General features: G+C 40.7%; 1 protein-coding gene across 2 annotated transcripts; it reads left to right on the top strand.

Annotated features, from left to right (window-relative positions):
• The first annotated feature begins 1,314 nt into the window (after positions 1–1,314).
• Positions 1,315–21,072, top strand: ACTR2 (actin related protein 2). 2 transcript variants are annotated; one of them, XM_057423425.1, is made up of 9 exons: positions 1,315–1,476; positions 4,814–4,828; positions 6,817–7,032; positions 12,005–12,077; positions 14,060–14,196; positions 14,962–15,111; positions 15,837–15,982; positions 16,372–16,504; positions 18,021–21,072. In XM_057423425.1, exons 1-9 carry the CDS (start codon positions 1,330–1,332, stop codon positions 18,189–18,191), a joined length of 1,188 nt encoding a protein of 395 aa, XP_057279408.1. In that variant the 5' UTR covers positions 1,315–1,329; the 3' UTR covers positions 18,192–21,072. The 2 variants fall into 2 exon arrangements, with proteins under 2 accessions (XP_057279408.1, XP_057279409.1); XM_057423426.1 differs by lacking the exon at positions 4,814–4,828.
• The last annotated feature ends 6,288 nt before the right edge of the window (positions 21,073–27,360 follow it).

Here is a 27,360-nt window from a genome sequence, read left to right on the forward strand (position 1 = left end):
TAGAAAGTGACTTTTTATGCTTGCATCAGTGTAATGACAGAGTTCCCTTCAGCTGCAATTATCTGTTCTCTTTGCTGTGATAATTGTTTCAGTGGCAGGCTTCAGACCTCGTTTTGGAAATTCTTGCAGGTAGCTTTTAACACAACCTGAAGTGGATAATAAAACTTTGGGACTGGGCCCCAGGAGAGGCTGTGAATTGCCTGCCAACATTCAACTGGTCAAAACCCGAAGCAAGCTGGTCTGAATTCATTGTTGACTGCTTTGAGCCCAAGGTTGGATGAGACAGCTCCTGAGGTTCCCTCTAGCCCAAATGACCCTGTGATTCCGTGCTACTGCTGGTACACCTAGATGGTTGAGTAATTTTGCAGTTGAAAATGTGCAATGTTTAGTTTGGGGCTGCAGGATTTTGTTCTGGCATGCTGGTACAGCTCAGTATGCAAAGTATGCATCAAAAAAAACAGAAGCCTGCTCTGTAAGAACTGCAGGCACAACATCAGAGTATGATAGATGAACGTCAAAATAAGAGAGCCAAAGAGCTCAAGATCTCCATGAGCTCAAATTGTACTTCTCGATAAAGAAGTTCTCGTTCTACGGCTGATCTTCCTCTAATGACTACATTTTATTTATGCTCAGTTAATCTTCACTGTTTTCTTAGTGTATATACAGTGATACAAAGCTTCCTTTTGCACATATTTGGGTAACAAACACTTTTCAGAGTATCCTGTTTGATGTGCACTACCCTTAGGTAAGGTTTTGGTTGTGCTGTTGGTTTTTTAAACTGCTTACTGCAAACTCATACCTTTCTCCTTAAAAGAAACCCTGAAAATTACGAAACTCCTGAGAAATGCATCAATTGCACACTATCTCAGCATTACACACTTGGAACAGCGCAACACCTGAATTCACAAGGGTTTGGTTTTTTCTGATGTGTAACTCATTAATGTGACTGTGTGCTCTAATTGGGAAGGTGATTGAATTTGGTCTCATTGGGTCTCATTACAAGATGATGCATTACAAAATGATGGATTTTAGGTTGCTAGAGAAGTTTTTTTAAGGAGTGGCAGGAAATCCAGATTCAAAAACCAGACTCTCTTATACCTGTCAATGTAGTCATTTCAATACTGTTTCTAAAAAATCTGGCAATCTGATTCAGAAAACATTCTGGAAAGTACTTTAAAGCACTTTTACAGATGTGCCCCTCATCTGAAATGTGTAAAATTGATTTGAAAGTATAAAGCCAGTTGGTTTCCACTGGGACACATGCTCCTAAATTTGGGCATTTAATTTTTTTTTTCCCCCAAACCAGGTTTCTGTTGGTAAACAAAAGCAATGCCTATGCTAACAAAACCATTTATTCCTTTTCAGTTTGTGAAATGTGGTTATGCGGGCTCAAATTTCCCAGAGCACATTTTTCCAGCTTTGGTTGGAAGACCCATTATAAGATCAACTGCTAAAGTGGGAAACATTGAAATCAAGGTATGTTCTTTTCATTATTACTGCTTTCTGACAGATAAAATAGGGGCAACTTTTGACTTATGCAGTGTTTGCAAATGTGTTTTCTTAATTCCCCTTTATGCCGTTTCAGTAGCTCTTGATTCATTTCTGTACTGGGCTGTACTGTCAAGCTACAGAGTTATTAGGAGGGTAATCTAAAGTACTGGAGACCTTCAGATAGTACAGCTGAGGAGGCAGCAGGTACTATGGGCAAAATGGGGCTTTGAATACCAATATGGGAATGATGTCAAGATTAGAAGGCAGAAAACAGGCAGAAGTGGTTGATGTTTGTCACTGAGCTGTACTGTGGATTCTGAGACAATGCTGAAGAACTGCTGGAGCTTCCAGGTTTTTCTATGATGTTTGCTTTCTACTTGCAGTTGGTCATCTGTGATCTTGTATGAGATGTTTAACCTTGGTTGTGTTTGCATTTCATTGTTTCTACTGTTTTTGTTCTTGCCGTTGATAGATGTAGGTACTCTATACCAGTTAGAGATGAAGAGGCTGTGTTCATGCTACTTCATCTTGGGGTGTTATTCCAAATTGGAATGGGAAGGTGCCACTGTCTGAGAATCTTCTGGGGAGCTATTGTTTCTTTATTTTGTAATTACAGAGTAAGGTTTCAAATTTTAGTTGTTTCTGCAATACAAGCTTCAGTGTCTTGGACCTGTGGTGGTCACATCCTTTCTTCTTGCTTCTTGCCACACATTCTCATCTCGTGCAGTCATGTGGTGGGCCACTTGACTGAGCTGATCCAGCTGAAAAAGTGATTTCTTTGTCAGGTGTAGTTTTGACTGCCTTACTAAAGAATTGTGCAAGCTCTATTTCGAGAGCGAAGGTGAAGCAGGAGGCAACACAGAACTGCAGAGGGCCTCACTTAGGCCGGTGAAGGTCAAGTAGAACCACACGTACAGGCTTTCAGCTTTGCTTTCCTTGTTGCTTCTGAGAAGCAGCTTAGTAAAAGGAAAAAGTAAAATCTGCCCAGTCTTGTTCCTTGTTTACAGAACCCTCTGGGTGACCAGGAGAACTTCAGTTACCTGATTTCTGCTGCTGCTGTAACATGTTAGTAGTATCAGCAAAAGGCTATACTAGGAAGTCAAAGGGATGAGAGGTACCAGACCTTTCCAAATTGCACCAGGTTTTTTGTTGTGTGGTTTGTGTTTTAATATTACAGTATCACTTACCTTGTGTCAGCCAGGACAATTTGTTTGAAGGATGGGGAGCTTTCCCTTTCACAGTAGATAGGAATTTTTGTAAGGAGAGAGAAAACATCTTCCTTTCTCTTGAAAGACTTGAGGAGAGGTGTTTGTTTGCATATCTACTTGAACTTAATGTGACACTTCTTCAAGGAGGTCCTGGTAAAGTTTTATGGAAGTTATGCAGCGATTTACAAGTCTTAAGTCCAAGAAAAATCCTCTTGCATGAAATCTCGTTGTTGAAGTTATGTTTTCTTTCCAGGTGTTATGATAACATCCTGTCCTGCTAGTCTTGGTATCTTTTGATTGTCTGATAGATTAGTTTAATATCATTACATGTGGCATTGGAAAGACAGGCGTAGAAGTGGGTAATTGCTATGAGATCAGTGCAAAAGAACCAGTAAACTGTATTTTCTTATGCATTGCCTGTCTCTGCTTGAGGATGGATCACATTGGTGTGGTTTAGGAAGTATAAATGGTGTCGAGGTTCTTCCTAGAAGTTTTATACCATTTGCCTGTAATAGCTTGTCAGCCTTTTATAAGGAATTAGTGTATCAAGAGAAGAAGTCCCTGCCACAGATACTTTGTGTATCCCAGTAGGATAATGCAGTAGGAAGGCTGGGTAAGCGTGTGTACTGTTTTTCTTTGAGACTTGTGCAGATTTCCTAAAATAAATAAGTTTATTTTAGCAGATGAGTTTGATGCCAAAGTTTAATTCTAGCCATTCGCTTCAGGTTCTTACGGGATTAGTTTAAAACTGAAGCTGGCAAGAAGATTATCAGTTTGACTTTTAAACAGTCCAGAAAAACTGTCATTCCTGTGAAATTCATAAACTCTGTGAGAAGAGTCTGGGAGCTGATCAAAACAGTAGTTATCAGCCACTGCATCAGAGTTACTGATTTCAAGTTGTTTTGTCCATGTTTTCCTTCTAGATTCTTGTTTCAGCTTGCAGCAGGGATACAGCTTTTCCTCCTACTTGGAGTCCACAGTTCTGGCTATAAGATCAAAAGTTATTACTGAGATTATTTTGCTTAAAATTGCGACCTTAAAACTCTAAAACCAGAAGCATAGATGCTGCTCCTAGCTTTTTACTGACTTACTAATCTTTGCAGCTGGTTTAGAGATTGATAACCTTCTTGGGTTTGGGGCAGATCAGACCTGAGCCATGGTCCATGTCCTACAGTTCTGATCAGTTTCTGCAGAAGCCAGGAACCCAGGGTCATTCCCTGGGTTTGACGTGAAGAGGGCCACAGTCTGACCAGCCTCTTTGAGAATGCCTCTCCAAAGGCAGCTGCCAGAAACACTATGAACTTTCCTTTTGACCTACAGAATATGTAGATTTGCCCTGATGGTGCTGATAGTTACCCTGTTGCTTTTGTCAGCTTTGGTGACTCAAAGTGAATTTAATGAAAGGAGGAAAACATCGCTTGGAAATGGCTTTAGTGTAATTTTGGACAATGTTTGTGCACATAATACTTGAAGTATCTTCCTACCTCCATAGCTTGTTATAGGAAAAGAGCTTTGAGGCCCTGCTCTTGCTACTGCACTTTGTGATTGCTTATTTCCATTCTAAGAGAAGATGCCATAATTTAAGTACATATGTCTTATTTGATTCTTTTTGGTTATTTTCTCTGTGATACATGAACAGGTTAGCCTGCTTATCGGGAGTGCTTTTGTGTTATAGTTTTCAGTTCTTGGGTAATGGCAGTAGAATTTTAAAACAAAACTTTAAATTTAGCATGTCAAAGGTAGTTATGGTCAAATGCCTCGTGCAGATTCTTGTCTAGCTCAGATGAACACCTTGCTGAGGGTAAAATTTCAGCCTTACAGAGTATTTATGCACAGAATCCTGTTTATGAGAAATAGACAATGTAAGATGCATAAACATGACATGGCACTGACCTGTAGCAGTAGCTTCCTTTTAAGAGATGTTTTAATCTGAGATCCTGAGAATGTTAGTCTGGCCCTAACTGAACTAACTCAGATCATTTCCTGCTGTACATGCATCTCTTTTCAGCCTATTTCTACTGTGTACTTAAAATAATTTGAGAATTTCATTTAGGCCTTTTCTGACTTTCTTGCTTCTACCTTCTTTCTTCACCTTTCTTGACCTGTTGAAGTAGAATAACAAAAAGATGGTAAGTGAGGTGCCCCTGTGCTGTTTGTTTACCATTTTTGCTTGATGGGACCTGGTAGCTGTTATGTTATTTTTTGATGCTACTCATTGTTTTGTCTTGTCCTACATTTTACATTTGAATACATACTTATTTTGGACGTTGATCATTGCTTTGGTTTACTAGCAACTAATTCATGAGAATATTTTATGTATTGCTTCTAAATGCTATATAATCTTGTAGTTTTGCAAGATGTAAGAATAACAGAGATCAACAGGAGCTCAGCATCATTAGCAGTAGGAATTGCTCTGTTTGACATTACGAACCAAGAGTTTGAATAAACTCTTTGAATAATCAGTTAGACAAATGTTACTGAGTACCAAAGTTGTGGAAACATTGGATGTCATGATACTGGTTCCTCTGCGCAAATTCAGTTGTGCTGTCCTTCTTCCTTTTTACCTACCAAGTGCTTGTATTTGTTAGCATGCTCTTGAGAACAATTGTTCTGGCCTTCAGCTTTGTTTTGAAAGGATGTGAAAGTTTTGTGCAGCTTTCATTGCACGTTTGAGTAGTGGCTTTTCCTGGGCGATGTCCTGTTCAGCAGCATGGAGTCTCAAGGAACAATGCATAAAAAAAAGCTTCTGATTCTTCTGACTAATGGAGTTGTCATCTTAAATTCTCAGGAGTGATGTGGCTGCGTGGTAGAGTTTTCATAGTACAGCTTCACTAGAGTACATTTGATTTCAAATGTTGGAGTCTTGACTTTTGTCTTCTATACAGTTGAGAACTGAAGTGTGATTTGCTCTGCAAGAGAAAACAAAGCACATTGTTAGTGAGAGGGGGTGGAAGAGGAATGGTTTGATTTTCAATTCATTTCCTTTTTATGTAGTCAACAGTAACTGTTCAGGTTACTTCAAAAAAAGGCATTATAAACCGGGCAGCAGGTTTTTCATTGTGCATCTTTTTTTCCCTAGCATTGAACAGCAGGCTGAGTAACCCTCACTTCAGAGTGTTCCGTGCCACAGCAACTGCAAACTGTGGGGCATATTTTTGCATGAAGCAGATAGTGTTGTTTTTTTTTTCTATTAAAATTAGTATGGAAACAGTGCCATTGGTACCTGGAAGTATGTTCTTATGGGCTAAATACAAGCAAGTCAGTTAAGGGTTCTTTAGAAAAGTCTGGGGTATAATAGGGAGCAAGAAGAAGATGTTATTGTGCATACTTCCTCTGGGAAATACGTGGGAAAGGAGACTATATGATGCTACTAATTTGAATGTGCAGTGTTTGCATAACTAATAAACAGATTGCTTAATCAGTGTGAAATGACTCTACGAACTATGCATTAGTTGGTTGTATTTGTGTAAGAATGCATTACTGGGGGTTTTGGCTTGGGACTCTTGGCATGGAACAGATGAGGGTATATTTTATATTTAGATGTGTCTCTTCACACCCTACTGACACAGGCAATATGTAAACCATTGTTTCTTTTAATGTCTGGTGTGGAACTTCTAATCTCTTATTTGCTTTTGCTACTGTTCGGTATGCTTATTCACCACTCATTATTCCTTTTTTGGTATTGTGCACAGAAATTTGCAACATGCATGGAAAAATACTCTGCCAATCCCACCTACTGCCCTTATGTGCTATTTTGCATCTCAGCCCTTGGAAATTAGTATTTGATAAAAGGGTTTTGGAGAAAGATCTGTGCTTATAAAGGTCTTTGTGGCATCTGGCTGTGACAGGGTTTATTGGCATGTTTAAGGTTAATTGGAAAATCAAATTTATTAATAAAGTTTATTTTGGAAAAGGTTTGGGATGGGTAACAGCCAAATTTAAATACTACACAAAATATATTCTGTTTCTCTCTGGAGTACCTGAAAATGGTTCTAAAATGTGGGCATTCCGTAACAACACAGTTGGACACAGGCTGGAGCAGCTCATGTCACTCTTGAGGATTTTGTGTTTAGAACACTTTGAAGCACTGACATGTTTCTGTATTGAAATTTTACAGGATCTCATGGTTGGTGATGAAGCAAGTGAATTGCGCTCAATGCTGGAGGTGAATTATCCGATGGAGAATGGCATAGTTCGGAACTGGGATGATATGAAGCATCTCTGGGATTACACGTTTGGACCAGAAAAACTTAATATTGACACAAAAAATTGTAAAATACTTCTCACAGAACCTCCCATGAATCCAACTAAAAACAGGGAGAAGATCGTGGAGGTATGTCTGTCTAGTAGAAATTGATACGTACTGTCAGTGAAGCAGCACTAGGAGATTCTTGGAACCCCTCATAACTATCTGAGGCAAAGCAGTTCTGTTTCCTAACCAGAACTTGTCCCGAGCTGTAGTCATGAAGGCTGCTGTTAAATTCAAAACAAGCTGATCTGATTTAAAAACTATAAGCAAGCGTCTTGTATCAAGCTGTATCACCATTAAAGCATAGAACTGGAAATACATTTTTATCTTCATGTATCCAAGATATATTGATTACTGACTCATTTAAATTAGCTTGGACTTCTGTTAACCAGTAATGCTTCAGAGGAGATTGAGGCTTGAGCAAGATGGTGCTTACCAGGTGAAACGTTGTTGTTAGAGGTAGTAGAGACAAAGGTGTGATGGCACCCAATCCCTACCGTTAATCAAAGGTCAATGAATTATCAATGAAAGGCCTTCTAAGAAGGAAAGCCTGGTTCTTGGGTCCTTGATTTCCAGAGTATTCCCCTGGGTAGCCTGAGCTCCACCTGAACCTTGTTTTAGTGTAGGTTGTTAGATGTATATTGGTTAGCTCTAGTACCATGTGATTTGATTTTGAAGAGCAGTATTGTTTGATGAGAACAAAAAGTCAAAGATTTTGTTTCCTGGGCTTTGGGGATTTTTTGGTTTGTTTTCTCAAGCATCATAGGCATTTTCAGTTAATGTAAATATTCACTGTAACAAAAATGTAATTTAAAAAATGTATTACAGGAAAAATGGATTCCAAGTCTGAAACCTTCTCCATTTACCAGAACTTTGAATATGAAAGCTTGTGTGTGTATATATATATATATATATATATATATATATATTCCCAAATCTGTTGTTTAGTCTAGTAAGAATTTACCTTTAGCATGACCTGCTGACCCTTCTTTTAAAATCCTTTTGTCATCATAGCTACAGTAGTGCTTTCTGCAGTGTAGCAGTGAAGATAATTTCTGCTAATCTTAGAACCATAGAATCATAGAATAGTTAGGGTTGGAAAGGACCTTAAGATCATCTAGTTCCAATCCCCCTGCTGTGGGCAGGGACACCTCACACTAAACCATCTCACCCAAGGCTTCGTCCAACCTGGTCTTGAACACTGCCAGGGATGGAGCATTCACAACCTCCCTGGGCAACCCATTCCAGTGTCTCACCACCCTAACAGGAAAGAATTTCCTCCTTATATCCAGTCTAAACTTCCCCTGTTAAGTTTGAACCCATTACCCCTTGTCCTGTCACTACAGTCCCTAATGAAGAGTCCCTCCCCAGCATCCTTGTAGGCCCCCTTCAGATACTGGAAGGCTGCTATGAGGTCTCCATGCAGCCTTCTCTTCTCCATCTTTCCTTTCAATGGCTTGAGCAAGTGAAGTGAAGCCAAGTTGGAAACCCTGAAGTGAAAAAATCCAAGTGTACAAACTTAATTCATAATTTCTTAGCAATTGTGGACATTAGGGACCTAATACTCAGGTAATCTGTAATGCAACATTAGTAATACCTTCTACTTGTGTCAGTCAGCTGTGGTGTGATAGACATAGCAGATTATTCTGGTTGGCCTCCGTGTAGCAGGAATGGCTGAATTTCCTGTTCAGGCTTCTTTGCTTTTCAGCTGTCTACAATAGTCTTCTTGTTTCTGTTTTCCTGCTAAACACAAAAGGCTGGATTTTAGTTATTCTGGTACTGAGTAATTTTATACTATAAACTGAAAAATCTTGCATGGCTTCTGACCTCTGATGAAATATTTGTATTGCTCCATTTGCTCTTTTTAAACCACTCCAGAGATCGTAGACACTTAACCATGATCCAGAGGATTAGAAGGAACTAGAATCTATTTGTGTGAATTTAAATCTGAGTTAACAGAAGCTTGTTGTTTCTATTAATATTTTTAATGGATCACAGTGTTAGGAGGACTAGCAATATTTAGGTTTTTAACTGCAGCATATTTATACCCCTTCCATTTCTGACATGCACTCCTCCTTTTCAGGGAGGTTAGCCCAGTCTAAAGCAGAGGACTGAATAAGATTTTTCCTAAAGCCCACAGTTACTATAATAATGTCTCTGCAGTTTGTGATACAGTGCAGTAGCATTTTGAAAGAACAGCTTAGTCATCTGGACCATATCAAGATGATAGATAATTATATATGCTTGTACTTCATTCTGTTTCCAGTAGTTCTCTCTCTCACCCATCAACTCAGCTGCACAGTAACAGCAGCAAGTGCTCACGTGACAGCTGTTACGGTTGGAAACGACCTTAAGATCATCTAGTTTTAACCCCCTGCCATGGGCAGGGACACCTCACACTAAACCATCTCACCCAAGGCTCTGTCCAACCTGGCCTTGAACACTGCCAGGGATGGAGCATTCACAACTTCTCTGGGCAACCCATTCCAGTGCCTCACCACCCTCGCAGTAAAGAACTTCTTCCTTATATCCAGTCTAAACTTCCCCCGTTTAAGTTTTAACCCGTTACCCCTTGTCCTATTACTACAGTCCCTAATGAAGAGTCCCTCCCCAGCATCCCTATAGCCCCACTTCAGATACTGGAAGGCTGCTATGAGGTCTCCACGCAGTCCTCTCTTCTCCAAGGCTGAACACAAGGCTGCACTTTTTAAGGTGCAGATTCTTCCATGGTGTGTACAAGACACTGGCTGCTCCTCACCTTAACCGAGTGTTGTTTATCTCTCTGCATTCTTGTTCTGTAATGCCCTCAGGAGCAGCCAGACTGTGATGACATATCATGTAGCTGTAGAGATACTCTAGCACAGTCAGTTCTCCTAATCCCAACCTAGTATTCCTTATCTTTTTTTCCAATTTTTATTTCTTCCTTTCTGTGCCCAATTAGAGCAGCACTTTGTAGGTAATCCAGAAGCTGCTGTCGCAGGAAGAATCTTTTCAGGAGAACTTCCTGCTCAGTGTTTGCCTTTTAGGAATTTTTTTTAACATATGTCCCATGTCAAGGCATTTTTCATGTCCAATAGAACAGATCTAGAGTTGTCTTGAAAGAAAGAATAACGGCTCCCCAAAGGCCTGCATAAAGGGTTTTGTAGTGGCCTCTGGAGTTCAGTACAACATGTCAAGGCATTAACTAATGCCATTTGAAGACCATGGCAGGGGAGTTGGAACTGGATGATCTTGAGGTCCTTTCCAACCCTAACTATTCTATGATTCTATGACTCATTTTGTTGTATGAAGATGATAATTTAGACTTTTCTTACACTAGTTTTTATTTTGTAAGCACTCAGGTTGTCTGAAGGAGTCATCCATTGGAATAGTGCTGGTTTTAGGCAATGACTACTCAAAGGGGATCTCTTTGTGAGCTGCTGCTCTTTCAACTGTTCCCTTTCTGGCAGATACTTCTGCTTCTTGTTTCTGAAGGTATTGCATCTGTGCTGAACTGTGGCCAGTACGGAAGTTACTAGCCAGCAGCCAGTCTTGTAATGTTTTGCTTGTTCTTAGCCCATATGCTAAACTGTGCTAAACTGTGGCCAATACAGAAGTTACTAGCCAGCAGCCAGTCTTGTGATGGCTTACTTGTTCTTAGCCTATGCACCCAACTGCTATATTAAATTTCCTTTTATATTATCCGGCTCACATTGGGGGTTTACAAAACCCCACAGTGTGGTGTTCTCATGGCAGAGTGTTCTGCAGCTCGCCCCCTCTGTTGCTTGCTGCTGGATGTCTGCCATGCTGTGTGCTCACAGCACATATTCTGAGACAGGCAGCATCAGTCTTCCCAGGGGGGTTGCAGTGTGCTCACTACAGCTATGAAATAATTAACTTGGGTTTGCAAGGATCAGGTTTTTGATAGGGGTCACCCTTTTAAAATCACACTGTTCTAACAGAGGAGGTTCTTGAAATAGCTCAGAATTCTAAAATTGTCAGGCATCAGCTTTTTTTGTTTAAAAATGTTTAGATATCTTTTTGTTGAGTTGTGGGAGTACTTCGGATTTAATCAGTTTCTAATCCTAGAAGTTGCACAAGTGCTCGGGAGGCTGAAGAATAGCAAAAGCAAAACTTCAGTGTGTGCTGGAGTAATCAGAGTTCATCCGCTTTTCCTGGTAAAGCATTTTGAGGGGAAAACTGCTGTACAGTCTGATTTGTTTACTTGGCCTTTTTTGTGTTTATAAAGGAGACAAGATCCTATAAACTCTACATCCTTTAATCTTGGACTCTGTTTCTTCACTGAAGCTGGTTTAGTGGTAAGGGAACCTAGGCTACAAGACAGGCTCCTACTTTTCATGTTTCAAGAAGAGTTCTGCAAGCCTGTGGTTTTCTGTATGTAGAGACAGCGTTAGCCCTACCTGTACTATTTCAATCACTGTGGATTTTGCACTAATCCCTGAAAGTTTTCATCAGTTGTGCTTTAAAGAAGGGAAGAAGGTGGTCCAAATCCAGAGAACAGCCTGTAACACAGGGCTTATTCTAGACCCATATGCTTAGGAGTCTGATCTTGACCATCTCTGCAGTTGTTCAAAGCCTGTAGTGCTTGATAGGAAGAATAAATAAAACAGGACTCTGAACTTCATTAGATTTAGAGCCTACGCCTTTAACAAACATTTCATTTCCAACTCACGCTTCAGTAATGAAGTACTTGGCTGGTCTACAAGTGCTGCCTCCTGCTCATTAAGCACTGTGGAAAACGGGTTAATAAAGCTGCAGGAACTGGTGTGTGGGTTTCTTGTAAGTATTCACTTTTGTTGCTAAAGGGATGTGGAATGTTTCGTATGGCTTATCTTGTGTGAACAGGTAAGGTATAGAACTGAATGTACTACTTGCTGCCATAAAGCAAGTAGGTTTCTGGTGTTTGTATAGAATCTGTGTGATTCTGTCTTGGAAAGTGTTTCTGATGAGCAAAAATACAGAATTCTAGAAATAGTTTTCAAACATGTATGAATTGTGAAATTTCTTTCACGTATTTGGCCTGTTTTGGACATTAATTTTTGCCTTCATGTTACAGGTTATGTTTGAGACATACCAGTTCTCTGGGGTGTATGTAGCCATTCAGGCGGTTCTTACTTTGTATGCTCAAGGTAGGCAAAGATAACATCTGTTCAGTTTATAAATGTGCTGCTGAGGCAGAGGACTAATATGGTATTCGTAGGTCTTGGGCTTAATTTAATGGTGGTGTAAGTAAAATCAGCTCTGACTTAGGGGCTTGATTTTTGTTTTGAGGAACTACTGATAGGTACCTCTGGTGGTGGTGGTTTCATAAACCAACTGCAGAGACAGCAGGACATAAATTTCCTTGTCTATTAACATGTCACCATAGTTTCTATGTACAAGAGCAAAAGCAGTGAGGTACTGTTATGTTATGCAAGTTATGTACTGCTATGCAAGTCATTAAAACTAGTTCAATCAAAACCACTCTTGCAGACCTGGGTATTAGTTTTATTTGCTGAGATCAGTGCTATTACTCTTCCTCTTCCCCTGCTCCCTCCTTGGTTTTTCTTTGGTTTGATTCCTTGTAAGTATTTAATTGACTAACATACGGAGTCTCAAATTCTGCTGTAATTGCACATGCATTAGCAAATAGTGCTCAATTACTTCGCGAATAACAAAACGTGAAACAACTTAGAGCAGTCCACAGTGTTCCTACATATGATCATCTAAAACAAAGTTGAAGACCTTCTAAGATATAAAAAACAAGTGGCCCATAAATAGAGTATTTGCTTTTGAAAATGAAAAAGCCCTTTAAAACATCCTACTCAATTTAAATTGTGCTAAGGATTAAAGTAGTGGCTAAAATTATAGAGAGATGTGCCTCATTTCAGTGCACCACGTTTTGTTGCTGCTGTTAAAACTCTCTTAAAACTAATTGTTGCTGTTACCTGGAATTCTTTGTACTCATGTGCCGTTTCAAGGCAAAAGGGTTTATATATCAAATCCTAGTTCTAATTAGGAAATTCTCTAGCAATTCCTCACAACAGTCTTTGGGAGTTAGGTGTAGTCCCTTGTGACTGTTTCCTTCCCTACTGCATGTGTCCAATTGCCAGACACCTTGTGTTTGCATAGCAGTTATTCCAGTTCACCAGTAAATCTCAAGATACAGTCACACACCTGAACCAAGGTGTGTTCTTTGGTTCATTTGAGGCAAATAAGCAATTTGGTTGCCTTCTGTTTACAAAGCTTCAGCAAATTACGGTAGCCAAACCAATGTACCTTGCCATAAATGTTTCTTTCTTATTTGAAGGTCTCCCCTTTTCTTGCTTTAAGTAGCTTGTAAGAAACTATAAAACTGTTTCCTAATCAACTTCCACCATTAATTCTGCTTCTTATTTTGTTAGTGAAGTATAGGAACTTTTGTTTCCATATATTCTATATGATAACTCAGTTTTCTACAACTTAGAATTAAATGGTTTTATGGTAAATTTTTTTTTTCACCAGAGTTAATTTCTTTAGTCTATGAAAGTGGATCAGATTCAGCCTAATGCTGTTTCTGTGGGGAACATAAATTAGATATGTACTAAATAGTCTAAATGTTGTTTAGCTTAAGAAAGCATTGTTTTGGTTTTTAAATACCACTCAATATCAATAAGTCCTAATACTTGTAACAAGGTAACCTTGTGGCCTGAATGCCTCTAGGTTTTTTCATATTTGAAAAATCAATATAAAGTTGCACATACGCAGCTGAATCTTGAGGAGGAATTTGTGTCCCCAACAAGCATTTAATGATCTTAGATATTCTCTTAAATTAGAATGCAATTTAAGATGTAAAACACCAGATAAATTTGTGAATGGCAGAATCACAAGCATCTGGGAAAAAGCAGAGGTCATACTTTTAGAAAACTTATACAAAAGTATTTGTTACTCTGAAAACCTGAAGTTTAAAGCCCACCTGAATGGGAACAACTGAATTTTAAATCGTGACTCCTTTTCCCAAAATGCTGACTGGGGGATTGGAAGTTGTGTGAAGATAACGATGAAAAATCCTATCTTAAACTCGCTGCTATTCTGCTCTGTTTCTGAAGGTGTTGGTGAAAGTTGTACCTTTTTTCCCCTCTCGTTCTGTTAGGTTTGTTGACTGGTGTTGTTGTGGACTCTGGAGATGGTGTAACTCATATTTGCCCAGTTTATGAAGGTTTCTCTTTGCCTCATCTCACCAGACGGTTAGATATCGCTGGGAGGGATATCACTAGGTACCTCATTAAGGTAAGCTGGAAAGAATGTTTAAGGTTGAGGCTGGTGTCTGTGGTACATGGGTTCAAGTTAAAATCCATGACACCAAGAAACCGCTATACATTCTCCCTTTATTTATTTGTTAACTACATGAAGAACTCTTATTCACTCTACTGCTTCAGTCTATTATGTTTCCTCATCTAAATCACATGTGATATTATTGATTTCTTAGTGTCAGTCTTGTTGGAAGAGTTTTTATACCATATTTGGGAAGGAAAAATTCAAAAGTGGCTTTTGATACATAATATGAGAGCAAAATTGTATTCAATCAGTTCTACACATCTGTTTTCAGAAGTAATTTTTCTTAGAGTATGGAAGATGGTTTAGTGATTCTTCCCTGATTACTAAATAAGACAATATGTTTTGCAGGCTATTTGTTTGCTTTTTTAAAATAAGCAACATTCTGGATTGATGAATGTTATGGTTAAACTGGAATATTGGAATGTTCTGAAGTGAAGCCCTAAATGTAAGAATTATTTTGGTTATCTTTCACTTCGTAGCAGTTATACTGAGAGTTATAATGTCAAAGAAAATTTCCCACTTGGAGTAATGCTGCTGCTATTCTACTTTTCTGGTAATAATGGGTATATTGTGATAGGTTTGACTTCATTCTAATTCTACAGTTAAACAGGGGAGGTGAACTTTTAAAGATTCGTGTTTGAATGTACCCATCTACTGATAGAGAGATCTGGATGTTTCTTCTCATTTCCTGCTAACCTGATGTCATGTTCCCTGTAGCTCCTCCTGCTGCGAGGGTATGCTTTCAACCATTCTGCTGATTTTGAGACTGTTCGCATGATCAAGGAAAAGCTGTGTTATGTGGGATACAACATTGAACAGGAGCAGAAGCTGGCATTAGAGACCACAGTACTAGTTGAATCCTACACGGTGAGTATTTTGAGACAGCTTTTCTTGTGCTAAACTTCTTAGGTTTAAATTTGGGTAGCATTTAACTTTGATTCCATCTAAATTTTTCTTGGCAGTAGCTCACTTCCCAGATGTAGGAGCCTATAGAATCAGATTACTTGGTTCTGGGAAAACTTTTAAAAGCTTTGTTTCTTCTTTAATTCTTTTCAGATTATCCTTAAGACTTTGTACTCATTTTTGTCATTTTAGATCCTTGAAATTTGAATATTCTAGTCCAGGAACTTAGAGAAAGTGGACTTACTCTAGCATGTCAGATTATTTCAGCTTCATCCATCTAGCAGTGACACATGTGAGACTGATGATACCTGGTGACAAGAATGGTAAACTTGCTCTTAGTGGAAACTTCCTGTGATCACACATGGAAGAAAAGAACTTTCAGGAAAGCATTACTCCTTCTGTAAGATCGTCTTTTAAATCTATATTAGGATCTGTATTGCAAGGAGATGTTTGGTACGTCAGTATCAGTGTATCTGGTTCCTGATGTCTCTTAAGTGAATTGCATGATGATCGAAGAGTTTGTATCTCCCTTCAGTAGTACTGAATGACTTCTTGCAGTGGTGACAATTATCAACAATTTCCTGTTTTAAAACGTTAGGGAACAATGTAGATCATTTCCTCTTGGTTTGTATAGCATCCAGGTGGCTAAAAGTAGTCTTCTAAATGGTGTTTGGTTTTCTTTTCACTAGCTCCCAGATGGCCGAATTATCAAAGTCGGTGGAGAACGGTTTGAGGCACCAGAGGCTCTCTTCCAGCCTCACTTAATCAACGTAGAGGGGGTTGGTGTGGCTGAATTGCTGTTTAACACCATCCAGGCTGCTGACATCGATACCAGGTAAGAGGAGAACACTTAAAATCCTCTCTCAGCATGCAGGTGTGAAGTGAGAACTGCATTCAAACAAAATAACATCTTTTGGTTTGCAAACTAATATGTGAAGTGCTGGGAGTGGGGCTCGGGATGGGATCTTGGAGCTTCATGGGTTTTCTGGAAACCTGGCTATTTTGGCATGAATGAGCAAGGCTAAAATCTTAAAAGCACAATATTCTTTTACTGCTGCATTCTGGAATGCCTGGAAAAGCATGAACAAGTCTGTCAAACACACAGAGTCTGTCATTGTCTAGTGACCACTTCCTAGATTTGTGTTTATTCCCCTGTATGTACAGGTACCTACTTGTACTACAGAGTGTCCTGTAAGACATCATAAAGACTGTTTCTTTGGTCAGGTCTGAATTCTACAAGCACATTGTGCTGTCTGGAGGGTCCACCATGTACCCCGGGCTGCCTTCACGACTGGAACGGGAACTTAAACAGCTCTACCTGGAACGAGTTCTGAAAGGAGATGTGGAAAAACTCTCGGTAGGTACCGAGCTGCTGTTTGCTTTGCGTGGGGCAGAGACTCATCCCGAGTCCCCACTAGAGGGAACCAAGCAGTCAGAAATGACAAAAGCTGCGGGTGGCTCTCCTGCAACTTGCAGAATTGTTGCCTCTCAGTTCTTCACACCCGTGTTTCATATGCGTGTGGCTTGTGTGTATATACTTGCAATAAAGCCACCTTCTAGTCCGTGCTAATAGCAAGTAATTCCTGAAGTCTTGGGTTAGTTTGAATGTAAAACGGGCTGATAAATGCTAGGGCACAACTTGTAGTGTAGGTTAAACAAAGCTAATGAGTTATTGTGCCTTGGAGTCATCATTGAGCAAAAATGATTTTTTGTAGCTGAGAAAATTTTGGGTCTCATGCTATAAATGAAATACTTAAAAGTATGAGGCTAGAGTTCTCCCCTTCAAGTGGAATAAATTTTCTTTGTTTATTGGTTAATGTGGTAAGCAAACAACCATAGAATCATTGAATGGTTTTGGGTTGGATAGGACCTTAAAACCATCTAGTTCCAAACCCACTGCCATGGGCAGGGACACCTTGCCCTAGACCATGTCACCCAAGGCTCTGTCCAACCTGGCCTTGAACACTGCCAGGGATGGGGCAGCCACAGGTTCTCTGGGCAGCCTGTTCCAGTGCCTCACCACCCTCACAGTAAAGAACTTCTTCTGCTTATCTCTCCTGTTTAGGTTTGAACCCATTACTTTTTGTCGTATCGCTACAGTCCCTAATGAAGAGTCCCTCTCCAAAACAACAGCCACACATGTTACACTGCACTCTAATGCTGTCTGCTTTTCAAGGAGGAGATATTTACAGAGAAAATTCCTTTGAGTGGAGTTTCTAATGTTGAACAGACCTGAACTTCCCTGGCCCTTAATACAGTGTTCTCTAAAGATTTTTGCAGCTATATGGAATGTCTCAATTGTACAGAATGTTTTAGGTCTGAAACAATATTTCACACATAGCTTTGACTGTGCTCATTGTTGCTCTTGAATTTAGAGCTTTAGCATCGAAGAATCTAAGGGAATATTAATTAGTTGAGCTGGTGTAGATCCTGTAAATTTAAAATCTGTTCCATCTGCCCTTGTAAAACTTGGTGTAATCCTAAAATATTCTGTGGTTTGATCTGGTAACTTATGATCATTGTAGCCATTGAAGCTCAGGCAGCGTTTCACTCTTCACCGTGTTCAGGAAGTGCAAGAATACGATCTTTAATTTTGTATCCTGACTCCTGGGCTTTTTGTGGATACACTGAAAGTATCATTTTGGGAAAAGTGTCAATAGCTGTCTCTAGTTTCCAGTGCAAAGTAGTTATTTGACTTGGTTTGCGCAACCTGGAAGCTCACGCTGCGTTCCTGTTCTGGCCTTTCAGTTTTTTGGTTGCATTTTTCTTGCTAAACAGTTTCCATTTCATTGTTCTGGTGGAAGGCAGGGTTTTATTTTGCAAGGCTTTGTTTCAAGAACCCTACTAACAGTTTCTTCTCTTTTTTTTTTTAGAAATTTAAGATCCGAATTGAAGATCCACCTCGCCGAAAGCACATGGTGTTTCTGGGCGGCGCGGTGCTAGCGGACATCATGAAAGACAAAGACAACTTCTGGATGACCCGACAAGAATACCAAGAAAAGGGAGTGCGTGTGCTGGAGAAGCTTGGTGTGACTGTTCGATAGATCCCAAAGCTTGTTCCCATCACATGTCTAAAGCTTTTTTTTCTTTCATTGCCAATCTCTGAACTCACTCAGCTACATGCTATGGAAAGGCCTGTCTGTGGCCTTTTGACCCAAAGGTCAGGTTTTGTTCTGGTTTCTTGGGGTAGCTTTTGTTAAATGTTTCTTAATGTGGCTAAATTTGACTATTAAATTTGACCACTTCCCTGCAAACAAAACAGAGCAAGAGCAGCCTGTCTACTTCATTGTTCCTTCCCAGTAGGCAATTGGGTAATTCTGGTAGGCTTTTTCTTCTGGGTTTATTGCTGTAGTACTGCTAGCTTTTGTCTCTAGTTCACAAGGGGTTGTGTGCCTTTTTTAGCATAAGAAAACCTTTAAACAGGAGTTTTTGCTATTGGAACATTGTGGTGATTATCTTTGCATCTTTTTGCCTCTCTCTACATTAAGATCATGGGTTTTTTTCTTTTCTTTCCTGCAGTTAGGAATTTTGATTAAACATTGTTAAAAACTAGTTTTAACTAGATGGAATGGCTTTAACACACTGTTTCGATGTAATGTGGTTCCATACGCACTGCTGCCTACACTGGCTTCTGAGGTGGTTTGTCCTTAAAGGTGGTGGTGGGGCTTTCATACTGTATTTCTCTAAGTGGGCATGTACACAGTTGCCACAAATGGAGAAACACCTGATACTCTGGCAAATGTGAATTTGTGGCCTTAGGTGTTGTCTTCTGGAGGGAGGAGACAGGTTTGAGCTGTGTTGCTTTTCTGTTAAGGGACAGCTGGGGGGTCAGTCTGACCAAAAATGCCTCTTTTCATAGTGAAATTCTGGTACCATGTGGTCTCAGCATAGGGAGCAAGAATGTTAAATTAGCTATTCTGTAATTGTTGAGAAACTTAGGTATGCTGAGACAGGAGTCTCTAAACTTCTGAAGAGATCTAATACCTTCAGAAATGCTTATGAAAACTATAACTACAGATATTAAACCCCCCAAAACTACGTTTTCACAGTCTGTTCTTTTAAGTGCTTGTATGTACATCAGAAGCACTACCATTAAACTTTACAAGTATATTAACCTAGTGCCAAGTAGTTACTGCAAATGAATATTTCAATGACCAGTGTTTATTGCAGCAAGCAGATATTTATAAGCAACCACTGGCAGTAGGTTATAAAGAATGACCTATATTTGTTCCAGTTAAAAATAACATTGGGATAGGAGATGTTGCTGGTTGGTAAATATCCACAGTTCATTTTGTCCACTCTTGATTTTTGATACATAACATGGGATGGGGAAGGAAGTGAAAACCAGTGATGAAAATGCTGTTTTCAGAAAGTACATTAAAGCTGAGTTGTTCTGAAAAATAGAAGTTGTCACTAGTAATTATCAGCCATCTCCTCTGAGTATAGTGGCCTGTATTTTTTCCTTCTAGCAGACTGGTAACTATCTTTGCAACAAAATCTGCCTTACAGAAAGCATAGCAAAAAATACTTGCATACAAATGCCAGTTAGACTTAGTTCTACTTTGCTTTTCATGGAAATGTTATATCACTTCTTACTGGTTTTCCAAGCCTACCATAACACTTAAGCATAAGGAAGTTAAGATCTGCTTTTGACTTCCAAACCTTGGAATGTATGAGAGATGTTTTCATATCCTTGCCATTTGTCTACATCTTTACATTAATATTTGACCCCAGGAACATGGAAATATTCAACTCCCTTGGATTCTTAAAATTTGCTTTCTTTCTAAATCGAGCAGACAGCTTCCCTTTGGCTGAGCGAGCCAAAGGGGCAGAAACGATGTCTGCATGTCTTTAATAACAAGACAGTCACTATAGTATTGCTAGTAATGACCATTTAATTATAGGTGGGTGGGGTTTTTTGCAGCTATATTTACTCTTAACTTGAACAATATGGATTTACAGGCATGCCGGTCATGCCTCAGTGCATGCACTTAAGCGGTTACTAGATTTTTGGGGACATGAATGTAAGGGGTACTCAGAATTCCTGTAGTCTTCTGAACATTTAATACACAAGATTTTAAAATGCTGTGGGCTTGCTTTAGAGCAATGGTTTCTCATGTGACTGTCTCTGGGCTTTTTGGACAGTGTTGAGAATCATGGAAATAAACCAAAGAATGACTTAAAAACCTTTTTTTGAATGACAATCTGTCATGTGGTTTTTCAGATCTAGACCTTGACCCTGCAGAACCCCTTTTCTAAAGCATCTTCTCCCTTATTCATTGGCTTTGGTTAGGGATGTGCATGTTTGAGTAAAGGTTTTGGAATTTAGCCCTTTCACTAGAGAACTTCACAGCACCATGAGTAATAAATGTCAGTTGATTGTGCAGAATCTTGGGTTTCCATGGAAACGGTGTATATATTAAAAAAAGGCAACTAGCGTCTTAAATTGGAGCTCTCATGGAATCAGAACGCATACATAATTCAGATACTGAATGGGGTGTTCCAGTTGTGCTCAGTGTGGTTTTCCATGTGTGTGTTTGCACACACGAGAGTGTATGTGTGTGTTCTCTCAGCTGACAGCTTCGATATTGCTATGAAAGCAATCTGGTGTTAAAGTTGTTTTTGAAGACCAAATAACTTGAGTTGTATTTGCAATATGCTTCAGCTCCTATAAAATTAGACTAGAAGATGCCGCATCAGTTGTAAGTTTTTTGGGAACATCCTATTTTTAATGTTAAGCTGCTTCAAACCCCTCCCTCCCCCCCAGTGTTCTAGGATGTTAACCGATGTAACACAAATGGCTTTTTATACAGTTCTGAATAATGTTAACACACAACACTGGTTGAGACCATGAATGGAAATAAACATCTATTTAAATTGACAGGTCTTTTCAATACAAAAATAAAATCAGAGTTTTTCAAAGTAGATTATGTTTGCTTTTGTTTCCTTTGGGAAATCACAGTTCTGTCAGTTTTTCTCTAACTTAACTTCCATCACAAAACTATCATCAGCTGCTTATGCTGAGGAAATCTGACATGACAAAATAACACATTCCCTATTGATTGCTGTTGTAGAGTGAGAAAAGCACCCCGACTCCATTCTCTTGCCAAGATTCCACTCACTCCATCCTGGTTTCTTTAAAAAGAAAATAAAGTCCTTATCCTTGAACAGGATTCTTTTCTAGTTCAAGCTCTAGGCTCGGTACTGCAAAATGGGAAGAGCCCTCAACTCCTATTGACTTCAGCATCCCTGGATAAGCTCAGAAGTCACACAATGATCTTCCATTTAGGAAAAATCTCCTTGGTGGTGTTGACCTTGTGAGCTGCTTCACCTGCTTCCTTCATTTTAACTGATAGAAGAACTGTATGAGGGGTTCATGTGTAGCATTTAGAGAGATGCAGTGGTTTGAAGCAGCTCTTGCACCTGAAATGTTGTAATTCTCAACTTGTTGGGTGGATTAGTGGCTGGCCCATTCATCATGATGCATTTATCGGGCTTTGAAACAAGCTCAACCAGCCTCGTCTCCCCAGTTCATTTTTTGTGCGGTACTGTATGTATGTTCTCCAGGCATCGCGGCCCCAGTAGGATAATGGGCTTGTGTTCTTTATAGTGAATCAGTATGTGCAGTTTGGCTCTGAGTGCATCTGCCTCAGTGGCTAGATCAAGCACATGTCATCTTAGGTACAGGTAGACAGCAAACATATGTAAGCCCAAACCTAAAATCTTTATTCCATCACTGTGCATTCTGGGGGAAAATAAATAAATAAATTGGACTTCACCACTGCTCAGTATTCATATTCCCCACTCCTCCCTTTGCTTTGCCTGACATGGCTTTTGTGTGGAAAGGAATAAACAGCTCAGTTGACGTTTGCTAGTCAACTTTTTCAATAGTGAATTTCTCCCTGCGGGCACTTCATCTATTTTCCACAAACAAGCTTCATTTGCTGTTTCAATACTGTGAAAAATCAAGTTCTGGGGGGCTTGTTGTTGGTTTGGGGCTAGTTTTGTTGTTGGGTTGGTTGGTTGGTTTTTTTTTTTAATCCAAATATATGTCTTCCTGTGTTCTAGCAAGAACTGTGTTGGGAAAAAAATGGTTTGGATCTTTTTAGCAAGTATTAAAATCTACACTAAAATTTTGCTTTCTTTGAGCCTTGCCACGTGATACTTGTACTTCTGTAATGGGCTGGTTTGTTGTCCTGTGGTATCAGTCACTCCCACTTTTATAGGCCTCAAGAAAAGAAATGCTTCGTTTAGAGTAGGCTGCTACTTTTGCCTCTTACCTTCCCTGCATTACAGCATTAAGATCAGCTTTAAGTAACATCCTCCAGGTACGCAGCTTACCTTTCTGTAACCCTGTTGCAGGCTATTGTCCCAACTAACAACTGCACAGAACAAGAGTGCAGTGCACATCTGCTTATTGACCTCACAGCTGGAGAAGGACTTCTTGCCTGCCTTGTGCTGAGTTCTGCTCTGGTGCAGCTGAAAGAAGTTCATGGAGGGGAGATTTGCTTCTCAATTTATGTTTTATTAAATTCTCTTCCCCTCATCCTTTGGAAGCAATTCCTTAACATGGGAGATCAGGGAAACAGTTTCTATTCTGGGTGATGAGTAAAGCATATTAAAAGTCTTAGCAGAGGCTTGGGATGATGCTAAGGGGCATCTTCCAACCGCAGAACTTATGTTCCTTCCCATACATCATTTTTTTTCTCTAAATCTCTGTTCCCCAAAGCCTAGGAATGGTAATTAAATTGTAGCTGGAGGAATAATGACAGATATGGGCCCCTTGCCTACACCTTTTCATCACCGCGCCCATCTCCCATCTGGTTTTTGTTTGCCCTAAAGCTGAAGTGGTTTCAAGATCCTCCTCTTGCACGCATGTTCTCACCATGTGCCCATTTTAAACCTCTCCAGGTATTTTAACAAAGTAATTAATTGCCAGTTGCTGACCTCAACACAAGTACATCCTGTAAGTCCTGACTTGCATCAGGCGCTTTTCTTAGCACAGCAGCCTTTCTGGGGGCTGCTCCATATCTAAACCTTTATGTTGTCCAGTAACTTTCTGTTCTAAACCACTCTGTGTAACCCTGATGTTGGCTTTCCCTGCCAAAGCGGGGAAGGCAAGGGTGGCATTAAGGACATGAAAGGCAGTATTTTGGGAAGCACTCAACCACATAATCTCCTTGGAATATTTTAAGGCTTTCCCGTTGTAGTGAATGTCCACACTACTTCAAAACTACCATGGGCAAGTTAAATAAGATCAGGTGGGATTTGTGTTAGCACCTGTAATGCTGGTAGTTTGTTCCCTCTAAGATTGTTCAGGGGGTGCTAGTGCTTCCCATAGTGTTACTGGGTAATAACCTGGAACATGAGCCTTTGAAACGTGGACAGTGCTGGAATCCACATCTAATACCACGTGAGAACAAAACACTGTGATGATAATTGCTCATTATCTAATTATACAAGAATTCACAGCCCCGGAGGGTGAACAACTAATGAAATGGTTATCCAGGCTTAAAATGGCAACACAGGAATGAGGCACATTCATCCTTTTGGCTCTTGTTCCAGTACTGTCAGCAAAGTCACGTGTTCCTCAAAAGGTGAGTGAGGCAGTCCAGGAGGGACAGGGCTCTCCCCATCCTGATGGGTGCTCTGAATTCTGTAGTGGGTTGTAGAGGCTTTTAGGAGAGTAGATTGATTTTAGGGTTTTCAGTTGCTTGAAAGCAACTCAACTTTTCAGCTGCAACTGAAAATGAAGGAGGATTCACTGGCGCAGGTTATGCCTGTAGGCAGCTGATGCTGGCCTTCAGAGCAGCATGGGTCACCTTTTATATTCAAGGGTTTGCTTGTGCAGAATAATAAAGCGAATATATTTAGAGCACTTGGGTTTACCCATGTTGGGGCATGCTGCTACCTCCTAGGAAAAGCGCTGCCTGTTAGAAAAAAAGCAGAGGCATTTCTCTGTGTGATTAAAGACCCTGCAGCTTCTGTACCAGCAGGAGTAGACCTCTGTAAAACTCTCATTCTAAGTGCTGAATCCACCAATGGTTAGTACCCTAGGCTCTAATACAACTTTCCAAAATGTACCAGGCCGCTTCTACCTCACCCCAAGGCACATGCTTTCCTTCAGAGCCTTTCCTCCTGCCTCCCAGCATTAGTATGCTATTGTCCCACTTACAAAAACACCAGGGCCCCTCAAATACAAGGCATGTACCAGTCTTCAAAGCAGAGCAAACACCCCTGACCTGCTCTTCTTCACTGCTGTGGGATGAAGGCTGTCAGTTAAGCGTGGCTCAGTGGGTATCAGCAGGACAGCACGCTTCTTGTGTCACAGCAGTGTTCCAGCAAGCAACTGTGCTGAGCTTCTGTGGGGTTTGGAAATGAAGTGTTCCTGTCCTGCCTATGAAACCCAATCCTGGAGGCATTCTCAAAACAGAGCCTGTAGGCTATAAAACACAATTACACAGTTGTGGTGCTCGCTGGTAGCTCACAGCTCACACCTGGGGCATGGCAGGCAATGGCTTAGAGCTGTTGGCTTTGGAGCAGGCTGCAAATCTCAGAGATCCATCCCACCAGAAAAACCCCCTCAAACAGAACCACCAAACACAGAAGGATTCATGCCCTTTCCAGACCCAGGGACTGATGATTTTAATTGGAAAAGCATCATTGTGACTGGGAATGAGATTTCAGCAGGGGCAGCGACACCCAAGCAGTTTCTGGGGAGCAGCTGATGCACTCTTGTCCACAGTCCTGCAGTAACAGGGGTGTGTGTAAATTTTTGGGTTGCTGTTGATTACAGAGCTGTTAGCTGGACGTGTTTTATATTCAAGCTGGCTTTTCCCCACTTTTCCGAAATACATGGTGCAAGTTTCTTGCTGTTAAAGGGGGGAGTACTAACTTGGGAGGTAGGTTGGTTCCTTATAAATCAGAACGCTTGCTATTTCTGGAGGTTTTCTTATGGAGTGGAGTGGGTCAGAGGGAAGTGACTCCTTTTTCTCTCTTCTTTTAATTCCCCATCCCCCCCTGACATTGTAACACAGTTGTTGCTTTCAAGAATATGCATGGTCTGTTTTCTTCAGACTATTGGCTCGTCTGGTAAAATAATTAGCTGTTAGGCAGACAGAGAGAAAGGATCACATCTGCACAAGACAGGAAGACTGGGACAGTAGAAAGGGGGAAAAAACTCCCTCCTTGAATCACAGCTGCCCACCATGCATAGTAACAGAGCTTGCCAAGAATACTCAAATTGATTTAGGAAGAAAAGCTGAGGAAACCGTTTAACCCCAGCCTGCTTGGATCTGTGACAGCACCTCTATGGGCTGCTCCGCTCCCACTTTGGGCTGAAAAAAGGGGTTTCAAGTTGTGCGTTTCACCAACTATCCTTCTTCCTTCCCCCTTTCCCTTCTGCACCAGGAACACAGCACACAGGCTAATTGCCAGGCACAAGGCTGTGAGCAACTTTCTACACCAAGAAAAAGACCAAAGGTGGGAACGTTTATTTCGTATGGATGGGTTTAAGTTCTAATTGGATCATGTGATTAAAACCAAGAACAGGGCAAACTATTTGTGACTCATTTCAGGGGATGGGACCCTTTTAGCTGCCTGCCATACCCTGGGTCATGCCCCTTCTCAATAGAAGTGGTCAGCATGCGCATTGTGTGCAAACAAACTTTTCAGGTCCAGAAAGACTTGCTCAAGAGTTTCTGAGCACACACCCCCCTTGCACTGGTTTAGAAGCAGTTGTGAGGGGTTTGCATCAAAAAGTATATGAGTAGCAATTCGTTCAGACATGTGAGTCATACAATTAATCTCTTTCCCTGCTTAAATACATTGAAATCAGTGAAGGATATGCTCATTTAATGACTGAAAAATAGGGTGTTGGAAGTATTTGTTCTCAGAACCTGTTGTCTCTGGGGCTGTCTTTTTCTGCAGGAGTCCCAGGCTCAGTCCCAGCAATCTCTTTGGGATAAATCCACAAAAAGATACATGTAAGAAACGCACAGAACTGCATCCAAATCAAATCAAAGTGCTATAATGCACGTGTTTCAATACTTGATTTGAGGTGCTGGTGCTCAGGTTGAAATCTGGAGACCTAAACACCACCTAAGCTGTGGGTGGGCCTTCCCTGCCATCTGGAGCAGTGAACTCCAGTGTTCAGCCCCTCCAAATCTCTGCTCAGCTGCAACTTCCCGTTGCAACGGGAGGCCTTTGGCACATGAGCTTTTTTCCAGTTAAAACACAAGTTCCCTGGGTACCTAAATGTCTGCTGTGAGGCGAAGGCAGATCTGCTGAGACCCTGACAGCACCGAACAGCTATGTGCTGTGTCTATGCCTAAACCACAACAGGCTTCACCAGCAAAGCATTCTCCATCAAGCTCGCCTGCGGAGCCAGGCTGGAAGATGTGTGTGCAAGATGCTTTTGGATCAGGCATCGCACAAAAACAGCTGTGGGAGGAAATGGGCCCAGTAGTCAGACCACATTCACCATTAATATTCATTTATGCACAAATACTAACACAATCATAGATGACTTCTAAAGGAATGGGACTAAATACCTCCAGGAAGAGATAGTTCTGTGCTCTGGACAAATGATTTAAGAGGCCACTGAAGGGAAACCCAAATCCTCTTCCTCTGTTTCATAAGAAGGGCCTCTCTTGCAGAGAGTTCCTGCCTGTGCATCCTGATGAGGAGGAGACATCTTCTAGCACAGGATTCAGCACGTGAATGGCTTTGTGGGGGCCACATCAGTGTTCTCAGCCTCTCCTACTTGCCAGGTTTTGACAGCTCCTTGCACACAGCTGACCAACTCCTGGGGATCCTCTGCACATGCTGGGATTCATGCACCAGCATGAAACGGAGTACATGACAGCCCCTAGCACTGCCAGCTCCTCCAGCCTGCACTGAAGCCACATCCTTGCACAATTTCAGGTCTGCAACTGCTCTGTAGCTCCTATGGGAGATGGTCCTCCCCTCCTGCAGCACAGGAGTACTAAGTACATTGCTCAGATACAGGTGTAAAGCAGGCTGTATCTGTAGTTAGGTGGATATGTCTGAGGGGGCTTGACTGCAGTTTAGTTATAAAAGGAGGGAAGAGGTGTAAAACAGAATTACATATTTTTAATTGAATGTGGTTAATCAGAAGCCTCGAAATCACATCCCTGAACCAGGCAGGATTAAGCATGGCAACATCCTAAAGAGTGACAGAGATGTAGTGCT

Source organism: Pezoporus wallicus, unplaced genomic scaffold, assembly GCF_028554395.1.
Source record: "Pezoporus wallicus isolate ANWC-B61680 ecotype Strahan unplaced genomic scaffold, APGP_CSIRO_Pwel_v1 contig_4191, whole genome shotgun sequence".
NCBI classification, from domain to species: Eukaryota; Metazoa; Chordata; class Aves; order Psittaciformes; family Psittacidae; genus Pezoporus; species Pezoporus wallicus.

What these genes read in the sequence shown, in the direction of transcription:
- ACTR2 (XM_057423425.1), top strand. Translation starts at nt 1,330, where the DNA reads ATGCCTATGCTAACAAAACCATTTATTCCTTTTCAGTTTGTGAAATGT. An exon ending in ACAGGGAGAAGATCGTGGAG is followed by an intron (nt 7,033 to 12,004) that starts GTATGTCTGTCT and finishes TTCATGTTACAG; the next exon opens with GTTATGTTTGAGACATACCA. An exon ending in TCTTACTTTGTATGCTCAAG is followed by an intron (nt 12,078 to 14,059) that starts GTAGGCAAAGAT and finishes TCGTTCTGTTAG; the next exon opens with GTTTGTTGACTGGTGTTGTT.